Source organism: Nerophis lumbriciformis, linkage group LG16, assembly GCF_033978685.3.
Source record: "Nerophis lumbriciformis linkage group LG16, RoL_Nlum_v2.1, whole genome shotgun sequence".
NCBI lineage: Eukaryota > Metazoa > Chordata > Actinopteri > Syngnathiformes > Syngnathidae > Nerophis > Nerophis lumbriciformis.
The window spans coordinates 4,507,099-4,526,727 of NC_084563.2; the positions used below are offsets into that span (position 1 = coordinate 4,507,099).

General features: G+C 27.3%; 1 protein-coding gene across 2 annotated transcripts in view; it reads left to right on the top strand.

The window, feature by feature from the left end:
• The window catches only part of afg2a (AFG2 AAA ATPase homolog A), a 274,689-nt gene that overhangs the window by 65,010 nt on the left and 190,050 nt on the right, over positions 1-19,629 (top strand). For both annotated transcript variants that reach the window (XM_061976526.1, XM_061976527.1), the window contains exon 11: positions 16,359-16,513. In XM_061976526.1, coding sequence (XP_061832510.1) covers positions 16,359-16,513 — 155 coding nt within the window. The remainder of the gene's footprint in view (positions 1-16,358; positions 16,514-19,629) is intronic.

Consider the following 19,629-nt stretch of genomic DNA (forward strand, 5'->3'; position numbering starts at 1 on the left):
TTCCATTGGGTCCCAGCAGAACTCCTGCGAGTGGGGAACATTCTGGAAAGTCCACATCAGGTTCCAATTAAACATCTTTCTCCCCCCCCCCCCCTGTCTTCCTTCCCGTCGGATGTTTTCATAACCAAAGCAAATGTCGGCCAAGAGTCGTCACGACAGCGAGAGATTCCCTCAAGCAAAAATGTTCAAAGTTGCTTTGTTGAGTCGACTTTCTGCTGCTTTGTGGCCCTTGGAGCTCTTTTCCCTTTCCTTGTCACGCCCACCCTTGTCCTTAATGCTGAGGAAGGGTCTGACCATACGCTGATTGGATAATATGTAGTAGTACCTTTGAGTAATATGTAGTAGTACCATTGGATCATATGTAGTAGTACCATTGAGTAATATGTAGTAGTACCATTGGATCATATGTAGTATTACCATTGGATAATATGTAGTAGTACCGTTGGATAATATGTCGTAGTACCATTGGGTAATATGTAGTAGTACCATTGGATAATATGTAGTAGTACCGTTGGTTAATATGTAGTAGTACAATTGGATTATATTTAGTAGTACCATTGGATCATATGTAGTAGTACCATTGGATAATATGTAGTAGTACCATTGGATAATATGTAGTAGTACCATTGGATAATATGTAGTAGTACCGTTGGATAATATGTAGTAGTACCATTGGTTAATATGTAGTAGTACCATTGGATAATATGCAGTAGTACCATTGGTTATTATGTAGTAGTACCATTGGATAATATGTAGTAGTACTATTGGATAATATGTAGTAATACCATTGGGTAATATGTAGTAGTACCGTTGGATAATATGTAGTAGTACCGTTGGATCATATGTAGTAGTACCATTGGATAATATGTAGTAGTACCATTGGATAATGTGTAGTAGTACCATTGGATAATATGTAGTAGTACCATTGGATCATATGTAGTAGTACCATTGGATAATATGTAGTAGTACCATTGGATAATATGTAGTAGTACCATTGGATAATATGTAGTAGCGTCATTGGATAATATGTAGTAGCGTCATTGGATAATATGTAGTAGTACCGTTGGATCATATGTAGTAGTACCATTGGATAATATGTAGTAGTACCATTGGATAATGTGTAGTAGTACCATTGGATAATATGTAGTAGTACCATTAGATAATATGTAGTAGTACCGTTGGATAATATGTAGTAGTACCGTTGGATAATATGTAGTAGTACCATTGGATCATATGTAGTAGTACCATTGGATAATATGTAGTAGTACCATTGGATAATATGTAGTAGTACCGTTGGATAATATGTAGTAGTATCATTGGGTCATATGTAGTAGTACCATTGGATAATATGTAGTAGTACCATTGGATCATATGTAGTAGTACCATTGGATAATATGTAGTAGTACCATTGGATAATATGTAGTAGTACCATTGGATCATATGTAGTAATACCATTGGATCATATGTAGTAGCGCCATCTTAGAAGTATGCTAATGTCTCGTGTATTAGCATGATAACGTTGTATGCTAGCTTTCGTTAAAAAAAACGTTAGCATGCTAAGGTTTTTTTAATTTATAAAATTGATAAAAAATTTATTATTTAAAAAAATTATTTATTATTTTAAAAAAATGTATAAAAAAAGTTAGCATGCTAACGTTTTATTTTTTCAGGTTTTTAGCAATTTTTTTATGTTTATACCTCAAAACCATAGAGTTTGATACTTGGCGCCATCTTAGAAGTATGCTAATGTCTCGTGTATTAGCATGATAACGTTGTATGCTAGCTTTCGTTAAAAAAACGTTAGCATGCTAACGTTTTTTTAATTTATAAAATTTATAAAAAATGTATTATTTAAAAAAATTATTTATTATTATTTTAAAAAATGTATAAAAAAAGTTAGCATGCTAACGTTTTATTTTTGCCAGGTTTTTAGCCATTTTTTATGTTTATACCTCAAAACCATAGATTTTGATACCTGGTGCCATCTTAGAAGTATGCTAACTTCTCGTGTATTAGCATGATAACGTTGTATGCTATTTTTTTTTACCAATTTTGTATGTTTATACCTAAAACACATGCATTTGGATACTTGGCGCCATCTTAGAAGTATGCTAACGTCTTGTATATTAGCATGATAACGTTGTATGCTAGCTTTCGTTAAAAAAACGTTAGCATGCTAACGTTTTTTTAATTTATAAAATTTATAAAAAATGTATTATTTAAAAAAAGTATTTATTATTATTTAAAAAATTTATAAAAAAGTTAGCATGCTAACGTTTTATTTTTGCCAGGTTTTTAGCAATTTTTTTATGTTTATACCTCAAAACCATAGATTTTGATACTTGGTGCCATCTTAGAAGTATGCTAACTTCTCGTGTATTAGCATGATAACGTTGTATGCTATTTTTTTTAACCAATTTTGTATGTTTATACCTAAAACACATGCATTTGGATACTTGGCGCCATCTTAGAAGTATGCTAACGTCTCGTGTATTAGCATGATAATGTTGTATGCTAGCTTTTGTTAAAAAAACGTTAGCATGCTAGCATTTTTTTAATTTATAAAAAATGTATTATTTAAAACATTATTATTATTTAAAAAAATGTATAAAAAAAGTTAGCATGCTAACGTTTTATTTTTGCCAGGTTTTTAGCAAATGTTTTATGTTTATACCTCAAAACCATAGATTTTGATACTTGGCGCCATCTTAGAAGTATGCTAACGTCTCGTGTATTAGCATGATAACGTTGTATGCTAGCTTTCGTTAAAAAAACGTTAGCATGCTAATGTTTTTTTAATTTATAAAAAATGTATTATTTAAAAACATTATTATTATTTAAAAAAATGTATAAAAAAAGTTAGCATGCTAACGTTTTTTTAATTTATAAAATTTATAAAAAAATTATTATTTAAAAAAAGTATTTATTATTATTTAAAAAATGTATAAAAAAGTTAGCATGCTAACGTTTTATTTTTGCCAGGTTTTTAGCAATTTTTTTATGTTTATACCTCAAAACCATAGATTTCGATACTTGGTGCCATCTTAGAAGTATGCTAACGTCTCGTGTATTAGCATGATAACGTTGTATGCTATTTTTTTAAACCAATTTTGTATGTTTATACCTAAAACACATGCATTTGGATACTTGGTGCCATCTTAGAAGTATGCTAATGTCTTTTATATTAGCATGATAACGTTGTATGCTAGCTTTCGTTAAAAAAACGTTAGCATGCTAAGGTTTTTTTAATTTATAAAATTTATAAAAAATGTATTATTTAAAAAAAGTATTTATTATTATTTTTAAAAAATGTATAAAAAAAAGTTAGCATGCTAACGTTTTATTTTTTTCAGGTTTTTAGCAATTTTTTTATGTTTATACCTCAAAACCATAGAGTTTGATACTTGGTGCCATCTTAGAAGTATGCTAACTTCTCGTATATTAGCATGATAACGTTGTATGCTATTTTTTTAAACCAATTTTGTATGTTTATTCCTAAAACACATGCATTTGGATACTTGGCGCCATCTTAGAAGTATGCTAACGTCTCGTGTATTAGCATGATAACGTTGTTTGCTATTTTTTTTAACCAATTTTGTATGTTTATACCTAAAACACATGCATTTGGATACTTGGCGCCATCTTAGAAGTACGCTAACGTCTTGTATATTAGCATGATAACGTTGTATGCTAGCTTTCGTTAAATAAACGTTAGCATGCTAACGTTTTTTTAATTTATAAAATTTAAAAAAAAATTAAATTTTTTAAATATTTAAAAAATTTTTTTATTATTATTTAAAAAAATATATAAAAAAAAGTTAGCATGCTAACGTTTTATTTTTGCCAGGTTTTTAGCAATTTTTTTATGTTTATACCTCAAAACCATAGATTTTGATACTTGGCGCCATCTTAGAGTATGCTAACGTCTCGTGTATTAGCATGATAACGTTGTATGCTAGCTTTCGTTAAAAAAACGTTAGCATGCTAACGTTTTTTTAATTTATAAAATTTATAAAAAATGTATTATTTAAAAAAAATTATTTATTATTATTTAAAAAAATGTATAAAAAAAAGCTAGCATGCTAACGTTTTATTTTTGACAGGTTTTTAGCAATTTTTTTATGTTTATGCCTCAAAACCATAGATTTTGATACTTGGTGCCATCTTAGAAGTATGCTAACGTCTCATATATTAGCATGATAACGTATGCTATTTTTTTAAACCAATTTTGTATGTTTATACCTAAAACACATGCATTTGGATACTTGGCGCCATCTTCGAAGTATGCTAACGTCTTGTATATTAGCATGATAACGTTGTATGCTAGCTTTCGTTAAAAAAACGTTAGCATGCTAACGTTTTTTTAATTTATAAAAAATTTATTATTTAAAAACATTATTATTATTTTAAAAAATGTATAAAAAAAGTTAGCATGCTAACGTTTTATTTTTTTCAGGTTTTTAGCAATTTTTTTATGTTTATACCTCAAAACCATAGAGTTTGATACTTGGTGCCATCTTAGAAGTATGCTAACTTCTCGTATATTAGCATGATAACGTTGTATGCTATTTTTTTAAACCAATTTTGTATGTTTATACCTAAAACACATGCATTTGGATACTTGGTGCCATCTTAGAAGTATGCTAATGTCTTTTATATTAGCATGATAACGTTGTATGCTAGCTTTCGTTAAAAAAACGTTAGCATGCTAAGGTTTTTTTAATTTATAAAATTTATAAAAAATGTATTATTTAAAAAAAGTATTTATTATTATTTTTAAAAAATGTATAAAAAAAAGTTAGCATGCTAACGTTTTATTTTTTTCAGGTTTTTAGCAATTTTTTTATGTTTATACCTCAAAACCATAGAGTTTGATACTTGGTGCCATCTTAGAAGTATGCTAACTTCTCGTATATTAGCATGATAACGTTGTATGCTATTTTTTTAAACCAATTTTGTATGTTTATACCTAAAACACATGCATTTGGATACTTGGCGCCATCTTAGAAGTACGCTAACGTCTTGTATATTAGCATGATAACGTTGTATGCTAGCTTTCGTTAAATAAACGTTAGCATGCTAAGGTTTTTTTAATTTATAAAATTAAAAAAAAAATTAAATTTTTTAAATATTTAAAAATTTTTTTTATTATTATTTAAAAAAATATATAAAAAAAAGTTAGCATGCTAACGTTTTATTTTTGCCAGGTTTTTAGCAATTTTTTTATGTTTATACCTCAAAACCATAGATTTTGATACTTGGCGCCATCTTAGAGTATGCTAACGTCTCGTGTATTAGCATGATAACGTTGTATGCTAGCTTTCGTTAAAAAAACGTTAGCATGCTAACGTTTTTTTAATTTATAAAATTTATAAAAAATGTATTATTTAAAAAAAATTATTTATTATTATTTAAAAAAATGTATAAAAAAAAGCTAGCATGCTAACGTTTTATTTTTGACAGGTTTTTAGCAATTTTTTTATGTTTATGCCTCAAAACCATAGATTTTGATACTTGGTGCCATCTTAGAAGTATGCTAACGTCTCATATATTAGCATGATAACGTATGCTATTTTTTTAAACCAATTTTGTATGTTTATACCTAAAACACATGCATTTGGATACTTGGCGCCATCTTAGAAGTATGCTAACGTCTTGTATATTAGCATGATAACGTTGTATGCTAGCTTTCGTTAAAAAAACGTTAGCATGCTAACGTTTTTTTAATTTATAAAAAATTTATTATTTAAAAACATTATTATTATTTTAAAAAATGTATAAAAAAAGTTAGCATGCTAACGTTTTATTTTTGCCAGGTTTTTAGCAAATTTTTTATGTTTATACCTCAAAACCATAGATTTTGATACTTGGCGCCATCTTAGAAGTATGCTAACGTCTCGTGTATTAGCATGATAACGTTGTATGCTAGCTTTCGTTAAAAAAACGTTAGCATGCTAATGTTTTTTTAATTTATAAAAAATGTATTATTTAAAAACATTATTATTATTTAAAAAAATGTATAAAAAAAGTTAGCATGCTAACGTTTTTTTAATTTATAAAATTTATAAAAAAATTTATTATTTAAAAAAAGTATTTATTATTATTTAAAAAATGTATAAAAAAGTTAGCATGCTAACGTTTTATTTTTGCCAGGTTTCTAGCAATTTTTTTATGTTTATACCTCAAAACCATAGAGTTTGATACTTGGTGCCATCTTAGAAGTATGCTAACATCTCGTATATTAGCATGATAACGTTGTATGCTATTTTTTTTAACCAATTTTTTATGTTTATTCCTAAAACACATGCATTTGGATACTTGGCGCCATCTTAGAAGTACGCTAACGTCTTGTATATTAGCATGATAACGTTGTATGCTAGCTTTCATTAAAAAAACGTTAGCATGCTAACGTTTTTTTAATTTATAAAATTTATAAAAAATGTATTATTTAAAAAATATATTTATTTTTATTTAAAAAAATTAGCATGCTAACGTTTTTTTGCCAGGTTTTTTAGCAATTTTTTTATGTTTATACCTCAAAACCATAGATTTTGATACTTGGCGCCATCTTAGAAGTACGCTAACGTCTTGTATATTAGCATGATAACGTTGTATGCTAGCTTTCGTTAAAAAAACGTTAGCATGCTAACGTTTTTTTAATTTATAAAATTCATAAAAAATTTATTATTTAAAAAAATTATTTATTATTATTTTAAAAAAATGTATAAAAAAAAAAGTTAGCATGCTAACGTTTTATTTTTGCCAGGTTTTTAGCAATTTTTTTATGTTTATACCTCAAAACCATAGATTTTGATACTTGGTGCCATCTTAGAAGTATGCTAACTTCTCGTATATTAGCATGATAATGTTGCATGCTATTTTTTTTAACCCATTTTGTATTTTGCAATTTTTTTATGTTTATACCTAAAACACATGCATTTGGATACTTGGCGCCATCTTAGAAGTATGCTAACGTCTCGTATATTAGCATGATAACGTTGTATGCTAGCTTTTGTTAAAAAAACGTTAGCATGCTAACGTTTTTTTAATTTATAAAATTTATAAAACATTTATTATTAAAAGAAATTATTTATGATTATTTAAAAAAAATTATTTATTATTATTTAAAAAAATTTATAAAAAAAAGTTAGCATGCTAACGTTTTATTTTTGCCAGGTTTTTAGCAATTTTTTTATGTTTATACCTCAAAACCATAGATTATGATACTTGGTGCCATCTTAGAAGTATGCTAACGTCTTGTATATTAGCATGATAGCGTTGTATGCTAGCTTTCATTAAAAAAAACGTTAGCATGCTAACGCTTTTTTAATTTATCAAATTTATAAAAAATTTATTATTTAAAAAAATGATTTATTATTATTTTAAAAAATTATTATTATTTAAAAAAATGTATAAAAAAAAAGTTAGCATGCTAACGTTTTATTTTTGCCAGGTTTTTAGCAATTTTTTTATGTTTATACCTCAAAACCATAGATTTGGATACTTGGCGCCATCTTAGAAGTACGCTAACGTCTTGTATATTAGCATGATAGCGTTGTATGCTAGCTTTCATTAAAAAAACGTTAGCATGCTAACGTTTTTTTAATTTATCAAATTTATAAAAAATGTATTATTTAAAAAAATTATTTATTATTATTTAAAAAAATTATTTATTATTATTTAAAAAAAATTCTTAAAAAAAGTTAGCATGTTAACGTTTTATTTTTGCCAGGTTTTTAGCAATTTTTTTATGTTTATACCTCAAAACCATAGATTTTGATACTTGGCGCCATCTTAGAAGTACGCTAACGTCTTGTATATTAGCATGATAGCGTTGTATGCTAGCTTTCATTAAAAAAACGTTAGCAGGCTAACGTTTTTTTAATTTATCAAATTTATAAAAAATGTATTATTTAAAAAAATTATTTATTATTATTTAAAAAAATTATTTATTATTATTTAAAAAAATGTATAAAAAAAAGTTAGCATGCTAACATTTTATTTTTGCCAGGTTTTTAGCAATTTTTTAATGTTTATACCTCAAAACCATAGATTTTGATACTTGGTGCCATCTTAGAAGTATGCTAACGTCTTGTGTATTAGCATGATAACGTTGTATGCTATTTTTTTTAACCAATTTTGTATGTTTATACCTAAAACACATGCATTTGGATACTTGGCGCCATCTTAGAAGTATGCTAACGTCTTGTATATTAGCATGATAACGTTGTATGCTAGCTTTCGTTAAAAAAAACGTTAGCATGCTAAGGTTTTTTTAATTTATAAAATTTATAAAAAATGTATTATTTAAAAAATATATTTATTTTTACTTAAAAAAATTAGCATGCTAACGTTTTTTTGCCAGGTTTTTTAGCAATTTTTTTATGTTTATACCTCAAAACCATAGATTTTGATACTTGGCGCCATCTTAGAAGTACGCTAACGTCTTGTATATTAGCATGATAACGTTGTATGCTAGATTTCGTTAAAAAAACGTTAGCATGCTAACGTTTTTTTAATTTATCAAATTTATAAAAAATTTATTATTTAAAAAAATTATTTATTATTATTTAAAAAAAGTATTATTATTTAAAAAAAAATGTATAAAAAAAAGTTAGCATGCTAACGTTTTATTTTTGCCAGGTTTTTAGCAATTGTTTTATGTTTATACCTCTAAACCATAGATTTGGATACTTGGCGCCATCTTAGAAGTATGCTAACTTCTCGTATATTAGCATGATAACGTTGTATGCTATTTTTTTTAACCAATTTTGTATGTTTATACCTAAAACACCTGCATTTGGATACTTGGCGCCATCTTAGAAGTACGCTAACGTCTTGTATATTAGCATGATAACGTTGTATGCTAGCTTTCGTTAAATAAACGTTAGCATGCTAACGTTTTTTTAATTTATAAAATTTAAAAAAAAATTAAATTTTTTAAATATTTAAAAAAAATATTTATTATTATTTAAAAAAATATATTAAAAAAAAGTTAGCATGCTAACGTTTTATTTTTGCCAGGTTTTTAGCAATTTTTTTATGTTTATACCTCAAAACCATAGATTTTGATACTTGGCGCCATCTTAGAGTATGCTAACGTCTCGTGTATTAGCATGATAACGTTGTATGATAGCTTTCGTTAAATAAACGTTAGCATGCTAACGTTTTTTTAATTTATAAAATTTAAAAAAAAATTAAATTTTTTAAATATTTAAAAAAAATATTTATTATTATTTAAAAAAATATATTAAAAAAAAGTTAGCATGCTAACGTTTTATTTTTGCCAGGTTTTTAGCAATTTTTTTATGTTTATACCTCAAAACCATAGATTTTGATACTTGGCGCCATCTTAGAGTATGCTAACGTCTCGTGTATTAGCATGATAACGTTGTATGATAGCTTTCGTTAAAAAAACGTTAGCATGCTAACGTTTTTTTAATTTATAAAAAATGTATTATTTAAAAAAAATATTTATTATTATTTTAAAAAATGTATTAAAAAAAAGTTAGCATGCTAACGTTTTATTTTTGCCAGGTTTTTAGCAATTTTTTTATGTTTATACCTCAAAACCATAGATTTTGATACTTGGCGCCATCTTAGAAGTACGCTAACGTCTTGTATATTAGCATGATAACGTTGTATGCTAGCTTTAGTTAAAAAAAAACGTTAGCATGCTAAGGTTTTTTTAATTTATCAAATTTATAAAAAATTTATTATTTAAAAACATTGTTTATTATTATTTAAAAAAATTATTTATTATTATTTTAAAAAATGTATAAAAAAAAGTTAGCATGCTAACGTTTTATTTTTGCCAGGTTTTTAGCCATTTTTTATGTTTATACCTCAAAACCATAGATTTTGATACTTGGTGCCATCTTAGAAGTATGCTAACGTCTTGTATATTAGCATGATAACGTTGTATGCTAGCTTTCGTTAAAAAAAATGTTAGCATGCTAACGTTTTTTTAATTTATAAAATTTATAAAAAATGTATTATTTTTAAAAATTATTATTAATTATTTTTAAAAAATGTATGAAAAAAGTTAGCATGCTAATGTTTTATTTTTGCCAGGTTTTTTGCCATTTTTTTTGTTTATACCTCAAAACCATAGATTTTGATACTTGGCGCCATCTTAGAAGTATGCTAACTTCTCGTATATTAGCATGATAACGTTGTATGCTATTTTTTTTAACCAATTTAGTATGTTTATACCTAAAACACATGCATTTGGATACTTGGCGCCATCTTAGAAGTATGCTAACGTCTTGTATATTGGCATGATCACGTTGTATGCTAGCTTTCGTTAAAAAAACGTTAGCATGCTAACGTTTTTCTAATTTATAAAATTTATAAAAAATGTATTTAAAAAAATTATTTATTATTATTTTAAAAAATGTATAAAAAAAAGTTAGCATGCTAACGTTTTATTTTTGCCAGGTTTTTAGCAATTTTTTTATGTTTATACCTCAAAACCATAGATTTTGATACTTGGTGCCATCTTAGAAGTATGCTAACGTCTTGTATATTAGCATGATAACGTTGTATGCTAGCTTTCGTTAAAAAAAATGTTAGCATGCTAACGTTTTTTTAATTTATAAAATTTATAAAAAATTTATTATTTTTAAAAATTATTATTAATTATTTTTAAAAAATGTATGAAAAAAGTTAGCATGCTAATGTTTTATTTTTGCCAGGTTTTTAGCCATTTTTTTTGTTTATACCTCAAAACCATAGATTTTGATACTTGGCGCCATCTTAGAAGTATGCTAACTTCTCGTATATTAGCATGATAACGTTGTATGCTATTTCTTTTAACCAATTTTGTATGTTTATACCTAAAACACATGCATTTGGATACTTGGCGCCATCTTAGAAGTATGCTAACGTCTTGTATATGAGCATAACGTTGTATGCTAGCTTTCGTTAAAAAACGTTAGCATGCTAACGTTTTTTTAATTTATAAAATTTATAAAAAATGTAATATTTAAAAAAATTATTAATTATTATTTTAAAAAATGTGTAAAAAAAAGTTAGCATGCTAACGTTTTATTTTTGCCAGGTTTTTAGCAATTTTTTTATGTTTATACCTCAAAACCATAGATTTCGATACTTGGTGCCATCTTAGAAGTATGCTAACGTCTCGTGTATTAGCATGATAACGTTGTATGCTATTTTTTTTAACCAATTTTGTATGTTTATACCTAAAACACATGCATTTGGATACTTGGTGCCATCTTAGAAGTATGCTAATGTCTTTTATATTAGCATGATAACGTTGTATGCTAGCTTTCGTTAAAAAAACGTTAGCATGCTAAGGTTTTTTTAATTTATAAAATTTATAAAAAATGTATTATTTAAAAAAATTATTTATTATTATTTTTAAAAAATGTATAAAAAAAAGTTAGCATGCTAACGTTTTATTTTTTTCAGGTTTTTAGCAATTTTTTTATGTTTATACCTCAAAACCATAGAGTTTGATACTTGGTGCCATCTTAGAAGTATGCTAACTTCTCGTATATTAGCATGATAACGTTGTATGCTATTTTTTTAAACCAATTTTGTATGTTTATTCCTAAAACACATGCATTTGGATACTTGGCGCCATCTTAGAAGTATGCTAACGTCTCGTGTATTAGCATGATAACGTTGTATGCTATTTTTTTTTAACCAATTTTGTATGTTTATACCTAAAACACATGCATTTGGATACTTGGCACCATCTTAGAAGTATGCTAACGTCTTGTATATTAGCATGATAACGTTGTATGCTAGCTTTCGTTAAAAAAACGTTAGCATGCTAGCGTTTTTTTAATTTATAAAATTTATAAAAAATTTAAATTTTTTAAATATTAAAAAAAATATATTTATTATTATTTAAAAAAATATATAAAAAAACGTTAGCATGCTAGCGTTTTTTTATTTTATAAAATTTATAAAAAATTTATTATTTAATTTTTTTTAAAATTATTATCTAAAATAATGTATAAAAAAAAGTTAGCATGCTAACGTTTTATTTTTGCCAGGTTTTTAGCCATTTTTTTATGTTTATACCTCAAAACCATAGATTTTGATACTTGGTGCCGTCATAGAAGTATGCTAACTTCTCGTATATTAGCATGATAACGTTGTATGCTATTTTTTTTAACCAATTTTGTATGTTTATACCTAAAACACATGCATTTGGATACTTGGCGCCATCTTAGAAGTATGCTAACGTCTTGTATATTAGCATGATAACGTTGTATGCTAGCTTTCGCTAAAAAAACGTTAGCATGCTAACGTTTTTCTAATTTATAAAATTTATAAAAAATGTATTATTTAAAAAAATTATTTATTATTATTTAAAAAAAATGTATAAAAAAAAGTTAGCATGCTAACGTTTTATTTTTGCCAGGTTTTTAGCAATTTTTTTATGTTTATACCTCAAAACCATAGAGTTTGATACTTGGTGCCATCTTGGAAGTATGCTAACTTCTCATATATTAGCATGATAACGTTGTATGCTATTTTTTTAAACCAATTTTGTATGTTTATTCCTAAAACACATGCATTTGGATACTTGGCGCCATCTTAGAAGTACGCTAACGTCTTGTATATTAGCATGATAACGTTGTATGCTAGCTTTCGTTAAATAAACGTTAGCATGCTAACGTTTTTTTTTTAATTTATGAAATTGATAAAAAATTTATTATTTAAAAAAATTATTTATTATTATTTAAAAAAATGTATAAAAAAAAGTTAGCATGCTAACGTTTTTTTTTGCCAGGTTTTTAGCAATTTTTTAATGTTTATACCTCAAAACCATAGATTTTGATACTTGGCGCCATCTTAGAAGTACGCTAACGTCTTGTATATTAGCATGATAACGTTGCACGCTAGCTTTCGTTAAAAAAATTGTTAGCATGCTAACGTTTTTTTAATTTATCAAATTTATAAAAAATTTATTATTTAAAAAAATTATTTATTATTATTTTAAAAAATGTATAAAAAAAAGTTAGCATGCTAACGTTTTATTTTTGCCAGGTTTTTAGCAATTTTTTTATGTTTATACCTCAAAACCATAGACTTTGATACTTGGCGCCATCTTAGAAGTACGCTAACGTCTTGTATATTAGCATGATAACGTTGTATGCTAGCTTTCGTTAAAAAAACGTTAGCATGCTAAGGTTTTTTTAATTTATAAAATTAATAAAAAATGTATTATTTAAAAAATATTTTTATTTTTATTTAAAAAAATTAGCATGCTAACGTTTTTTTGCCAGGTTTTTTAGCAATTTTTTTATGTTTATACCTCAAAACCATAGATTTTGATACTTGGCGCCATCTTAGAAGTATGCTAAAGTCTTGTATATTAGCATGATAACGTTGTATGCTAGCTTTCATTAAAAAAACGTTAGCAGGCTAACGTTTTTTTAATTTATCAAATTTATAAAAAATTTATTATTTAAAAAAATTATTTATTATTATTTAAAAAAATTATTTATTATTATTTAAAAAAAATGTATAAAAAAAAGTTAGCATGCTAACATTTTATTTTTGCCAGGTTTTTAGCAATTTTTTTATGTTTATACCTCAAAACCATAGATTTTGATACTTGGCGCCATCTTAGAAGTATGCTAACGTCTCGTGTATTAGCATGATAACGTTGTATGCTATTTTTTTTAACCAATTTTGTATGTTTATACCTAAAACACATGCATTTGGATACTTGGCGCCATCTTAGAAGTATGCTAACGTCTTGTATATTAGCATGATAACGTTGTATGCTAGCTTTCGTTAAAAAAACGTTAGCATGCTAACGTTTTTTTTAATTTAAAAAATTTATAAAAAATGTATTTAAAAAAATTATTTATTATTATTTAAAAAAATGTATAAAAATAAGTTAGCATGCTAACGTCTTATTTTTGCCAGGTTTTTAGCAATTTTTTTTATGTTTATACCTCAAAACCATAGATTTTGATACTTGGTGCCATCTTAGAAGTATGCTAACTTCTCGTATATTAGCATGATAACGTTGTATGCTATTTTTTTTAACCAATTTTTTATGTTTATTCCTAAAACACATGCATTTGGATACTTGGCGCCATCTTAGAAGTATGCTAACGTCTTGTATATTAGCATGATAACGTTGTATGCTAGCTTTCATTAAAAAAACGTTAGCATGCTAACGTTTTTTTAATTTATAAAATTTATAAAAAATGTATTATTTAAAAAATATATTTATTTTTATTTAAAAAAATTAGCATGCTAACGTTTTTTTGCCAGGTTTTTTAGCAATTTTTTTATGTTTATACCTCAAAACCATAGATTTTGATACTTGGCGCCATCTTAGAAGTACGCTAACGTCTTGTATATTAGCATGATAACGTTGTATGCTAGCTTTCGTTAAAAAAACGTTAGCATGCTAACGTTTTTTTAATTTATAAAATTCATAAAAAATTTATTATTTAAAAAAATTATTTATTATTATTTTAAAAAAATGTATAAAAAAAAAAGTTAGCATGCTAACGTTTTATTTTTGCCAGGTTTTTAGCAATTTTTTTATGTTTATACCTCAAAACCATAGATTTTGATACTTGGTGCCATCTTAGAAGTATGCTAACTTCTCGTATATTAGCATGATAATGTTGCATGCTATTTTTTTTAACCCATTTTGTATTTTGCAATTTTTTTATGTTTATACCTAAAACACATGCATTTGGATACTTGGCGCCATCTTAGAAGTATGCTAACGTCTCGTATATTAGCATGATAACGTTGTATGCTAGCTTTTGTTAAAAAAACGTTAGCATGCTAACGTTTTTTTAATTTATAAAATTTATAAAACATTTATTATTAAAAGAAATTATTTATGATTATTTAAAAAAAATTATTTATTATTATTTAAAAAAATTTATAAAAAAAAGTTAGCATGCTAACGTTTTATTTTTGCCAGGTTTTTAGCAATTTTTTTATGTTTATACCTCAAAACCATAGATTTTGATACTTGGTGCCATCTTAGAAGTATGCTAACGTCTTGTATATTAGCATGATAGCGTTGTATGCTAGCTTTCATTAAAAAAAACGTTAGCATGCTAACGCTTTTTTAATTTATCAAATTTATAAAAAATGTATTATTTAAAAAAATGATTTATTATTATTTTAAAAAATTATTATTATTTAAAAAAATGTATAAAAAAAAAAGTTAGCATGCTAACGTTTTATTTTTGCCAGGTTTTTAGCAATTTTTTTATGTTTATACCTCAAAACCATAGATTTGGATACTTGGCGCCATCTTAGAAGTACGCTAACGTCTTGTATATTAGCATGATAACGTTGTATGCTAGCTTTCGTTAAAAAAAACGTTAGCATGCTAAGGTTTTTTTAATTTATAAAATTTATAAAAAATTTATTATTTAAAAAAATTATTTAAAAAAATTATTTATTATTATTTAAAAAAATGTATAAAAAAAAGTTAGCATGCTAACGTTTTATTTTTGCCAGGTTTTTAGCAATTGTTTTATGTTTATACCTCAAAACCATAGATTTGGATACTTGGCGCCATCTTAGAAGTATGCTAACGTCTTGTATATTAGCATGATAGCGTTGTATGCTAGATTTCATTAAAAAAACATTAGCATGCTAACGTTTTTTTAATTTATCAAATTTATAAAAAAATTTATTATTTAAAAAAAGTATTTATTATTATTTTTAAAAATGTATAAAAAAAAGTTAGCATGCTAACGTTTTATTTTTGCCAGGTTTTTAGCAATTTTTTTATGTTTATACCTCAAAACCATAGATTTTGATACTTGGTGCCATCTTAGAAGTATGCTAACTTCTCGTATATTAGCATGATAACGTTGTATGCTATTTTTTTTAACCAATTTAGTATGTTTATACCTAAAACACATGCATTTGGATACTTGGCGCCATGCTAACGATTTTTTAATTTATAAAATTTATAAAAAATTAAAAAATTTTTAAATATTTAAAAAAATTATTTAGTATTATTTTAAAAAATGTATAAAAAAAGTTAGCATGCTACCGTTTTTTAATTTATAAAATTTATAAAAAATTTATTATTTAAAATTTTTTTTTATTATTATTTAAAAAAATGTATAAAAAAAAGTTAGCATGCTAACGTTTTATTTTTGCCAGGTTTTTAGCAATTTTTTTATGTTTATACCTCAAAACCATAGATTTTGATACTTGGCGCCATCGTAGAAGTATGTTAATGTCTCCTATATTAGCATGATAACATTTTATACTCGCTTTTTAACCAATATTCTATGTTTGAACCTAAAAATCATGATTTTTTTTTCGTTTGTCGTCCGATCCATAAACTAAACCCAGACTATTCCCCCCCCCCACAGGTCTGCATGCGCTGAGGCGAGCGATGGGCTCGTCAGCCAAGCTGACGGACCAGCAGCTGATGGGGGAGGTGAGGGTCTCCCAGGAGGACCTCCAGTGGGCCATGAGGCTGGTGAAGCCCAGCGCCATGCGGGAGGTCGCCATCGACGTGCCCAAGGTACTCACCATCATCACCTCCATATTGGCAAATAAACTGCATTAAAGTGTCATTATCAAGTATTATTATCACTGGCCAGGAGCAGCCATGCTAATAGCTACGCTAAGTGTAGATGGACGCAGAAAGTAAGCAGTTATTCACTATAAGTGTTGATGATACAAGTATATGATCGATACTAGAGTGATTAGGCCGATACCAATCGGGTTTTTTTGGATGTTTTTCTTCACTTAAACCTTTTCTAACTTTCCACACTACTAAATTATGAAAAGTCTGTACGATTTCCGCTGATATTGTATCAATCAGATCATAGTCCGTATCGGCCTATATTCAAGGCTCCGATATTGAAATCATGTCAGAAGTAGGAAATGTTTTGTTAACTGTTAGCATGCTAACTTAGGTATAGCCCTCAGTTAAATATTCTGTTACTTGATGCATGCTAACTGTTAGCATATTAGCTTTTTAACTAATTTTGCAGGTATATATACACCTGAGAGTCAATATTGTGGTACTTGATGCATGCTAACTGTTAGCTTTTAGCTAATTTTGCAGGTATATATACACCTGAGAGTCAATATTGTGTTACTTGATGCATGCTAACTGTTAGCATGTTAGCTTTTAGCTAATGTTGCAGGTATACATACACTTTACAGTCAATATTGTGTTACTTGATGCATGCTAACTGTTAGCATGTTTGCTTTTAGCTAATTTTGCAGTCAACATTGTGTTACTTGATGCATGCTAGCTGTTAGCATGTTAGCTTTTAGTTAATTTCGCAGGTATACATACACCTTAGAGTCAATATTGTGTTACTTGATGCATTCTAACTGTTAGCATGTTAGCTTTTTAGCTAATTTTGCAGGTATACATACATCTTTATAGTCAATATTGTGTTACTTGATGCATGCTAACTGTTAGTATGTTAGCTTTTAGCTAATTTTGCAAGTATACATGCACCTGAGAGTCAATGTTGTGTTACTTTATGCATTTTAACTGTTAGCATGTTAGCTTTTAGCTAATTTTGCAGGTATACATACACCTTAGAGTCAATATTGTGTTACTTGATGCATGGTAACTGTTAGCATGTTTGCTTTTAGCTAATTTTGCAGTCAACATTGTGTTACTTGATGCATGCTAACTGTTAGCATGTTAGCTTTTAGCTAATTTTGCAGGTATACGTACACCTTAGAGTCAATATTGTGTTACTTGATGCATGTTGACTGTTAGCATGTTAGCTTTTAGCTAATTTTGCAGGTATACATACACCTTAGAGTCAATATTGTGTTACTTGATGCATGCTAACTGTTAGCTTTTTAGCTAATGTTGCAGGTATACATACACTTTACAGTCAATATTGTGGTACTTGATGCATGCTAACTGTTAGTATGTTAGCTTTTAGCTAATTTCGCAGGTATACATACACCTTAGAGTCAATATTGTGTTACTTGATGCATGTTAACTGTTAGCATGTTACCTTTTAGCTGATTTTGCAGGTATACATGCACCTTAGAGTCAATATTGTGTTACTTGATGCATGCTAACGGTTAGCTTTTAGCTAATTTTGCAGGTATACATACACCTTAGAGTCAATATTGTGTTACTTGATGCATGCTAACTGTTAGCATGTTAGCTTTTAGCTAATTTCACAGGTATACATGCACCTTAGAGTCAATATTGTTACTTGATGCATGCTAACTGTTAGCATGTTAGCTTTTAGCTAATGTTGCAGGTATACATACACCTTAGAGTCAATATTGTGTTACTTGATGCATGCTAACTGTTAGCATGTTAGCTTTTAGCTAATTTTGCAGGTATACATACACCTTAGAGTCAATATTGTGTTACTTGATGCATGCTAACTGTTAGCATGTTAGCTTTTAGCTAATTTTGCAGGTATACATGCACCTTAGAGTCAATATTGTGGTACTTGATGCATGCTAACTGTTAGTATGTTAGCTTTTAGCTAATTTTGCAGGTATACATACACCTTAGAGTCAATATTGTGTTACTTGATGCATGCTAAATGTTAGCTTTTAGCTAATTTTGTAGGTATACATACACATAAGAGTCAATATTGTGGTACTTGATGCATGCTAACTGTTAGCTTTTTAGCTAATGTTGCAGGTATACATACACTTCACAGTCAATATTGTGTTACTTGATGCATGCTAACTGTTAGCATGTTAGCTTTTAGTTAATTTCACAGGTATACATACACCTTAGAGTCAATATTGTGTTACTTGATGCATGCTAACTGTTAGCATGTTATCTTTTAGCTAATTTTGCAGGTAGACATACACCTTAGAGTCAATATTGTGTTACTTGATGCATGTTAACTGTTAGTATGTTAGCTTTTAGCTAATTTTGCAAGTATACATACACCTTAGAGTCAATATTGTGTTACTTGATGCATGCTAACTGTTAGCATGTTAGCTTTTAGCTAATTTTGCAGGTATACATACACCTTAGAGTCAATATTGTGTTACTTTATGCATGTTAACTGTTAGCATGTTATCTTTTAGCTAATTTTGCAGGTATACATACACCTGAGAGTCAATATTGTGGTACTTGATGCATGCTAACTGTTAGCTTTTAGCTAATTTTGCAGGTATACCTTAGAGTCAATATTGTGTTACTTGATGCATGCTAACTGTTAGCATGTTAGCTTTTAGCTAATGTTGCAGGTATACATACACTTTACAGTCAATATTGTGTTACTTGATGCATGCTAACTGTTAGCATGTTTGCTTTTGGCTAATTTTGCAGTCAACATTGTGTTACTTGATGCATGCTAACTGTTAGCATGTTAGCTTTTAGCTAATTTTGCAGGTATACATACACCTTAGAGTCAATATTGTGTTACTTGATGCATGCTAACTGTTAGCTTTTAAGCTAATGTTGCAGGTATACATACACTTTACAGTCAATATTGTGTTACTTGATGCATGCTAACTGTTAGCATGTTTGCTTTTTAGCTCATTTTTCAGGTATACATACACCTTAGAGTCAATATTGTGTTACTTGATGCATGCTGACTGTTAGCATGTTAGCTTTTAGCTAATTTTGCAAGTATACATACACCTTAGAGTCAATATTGTGGTAATTGATGTATGCTAACT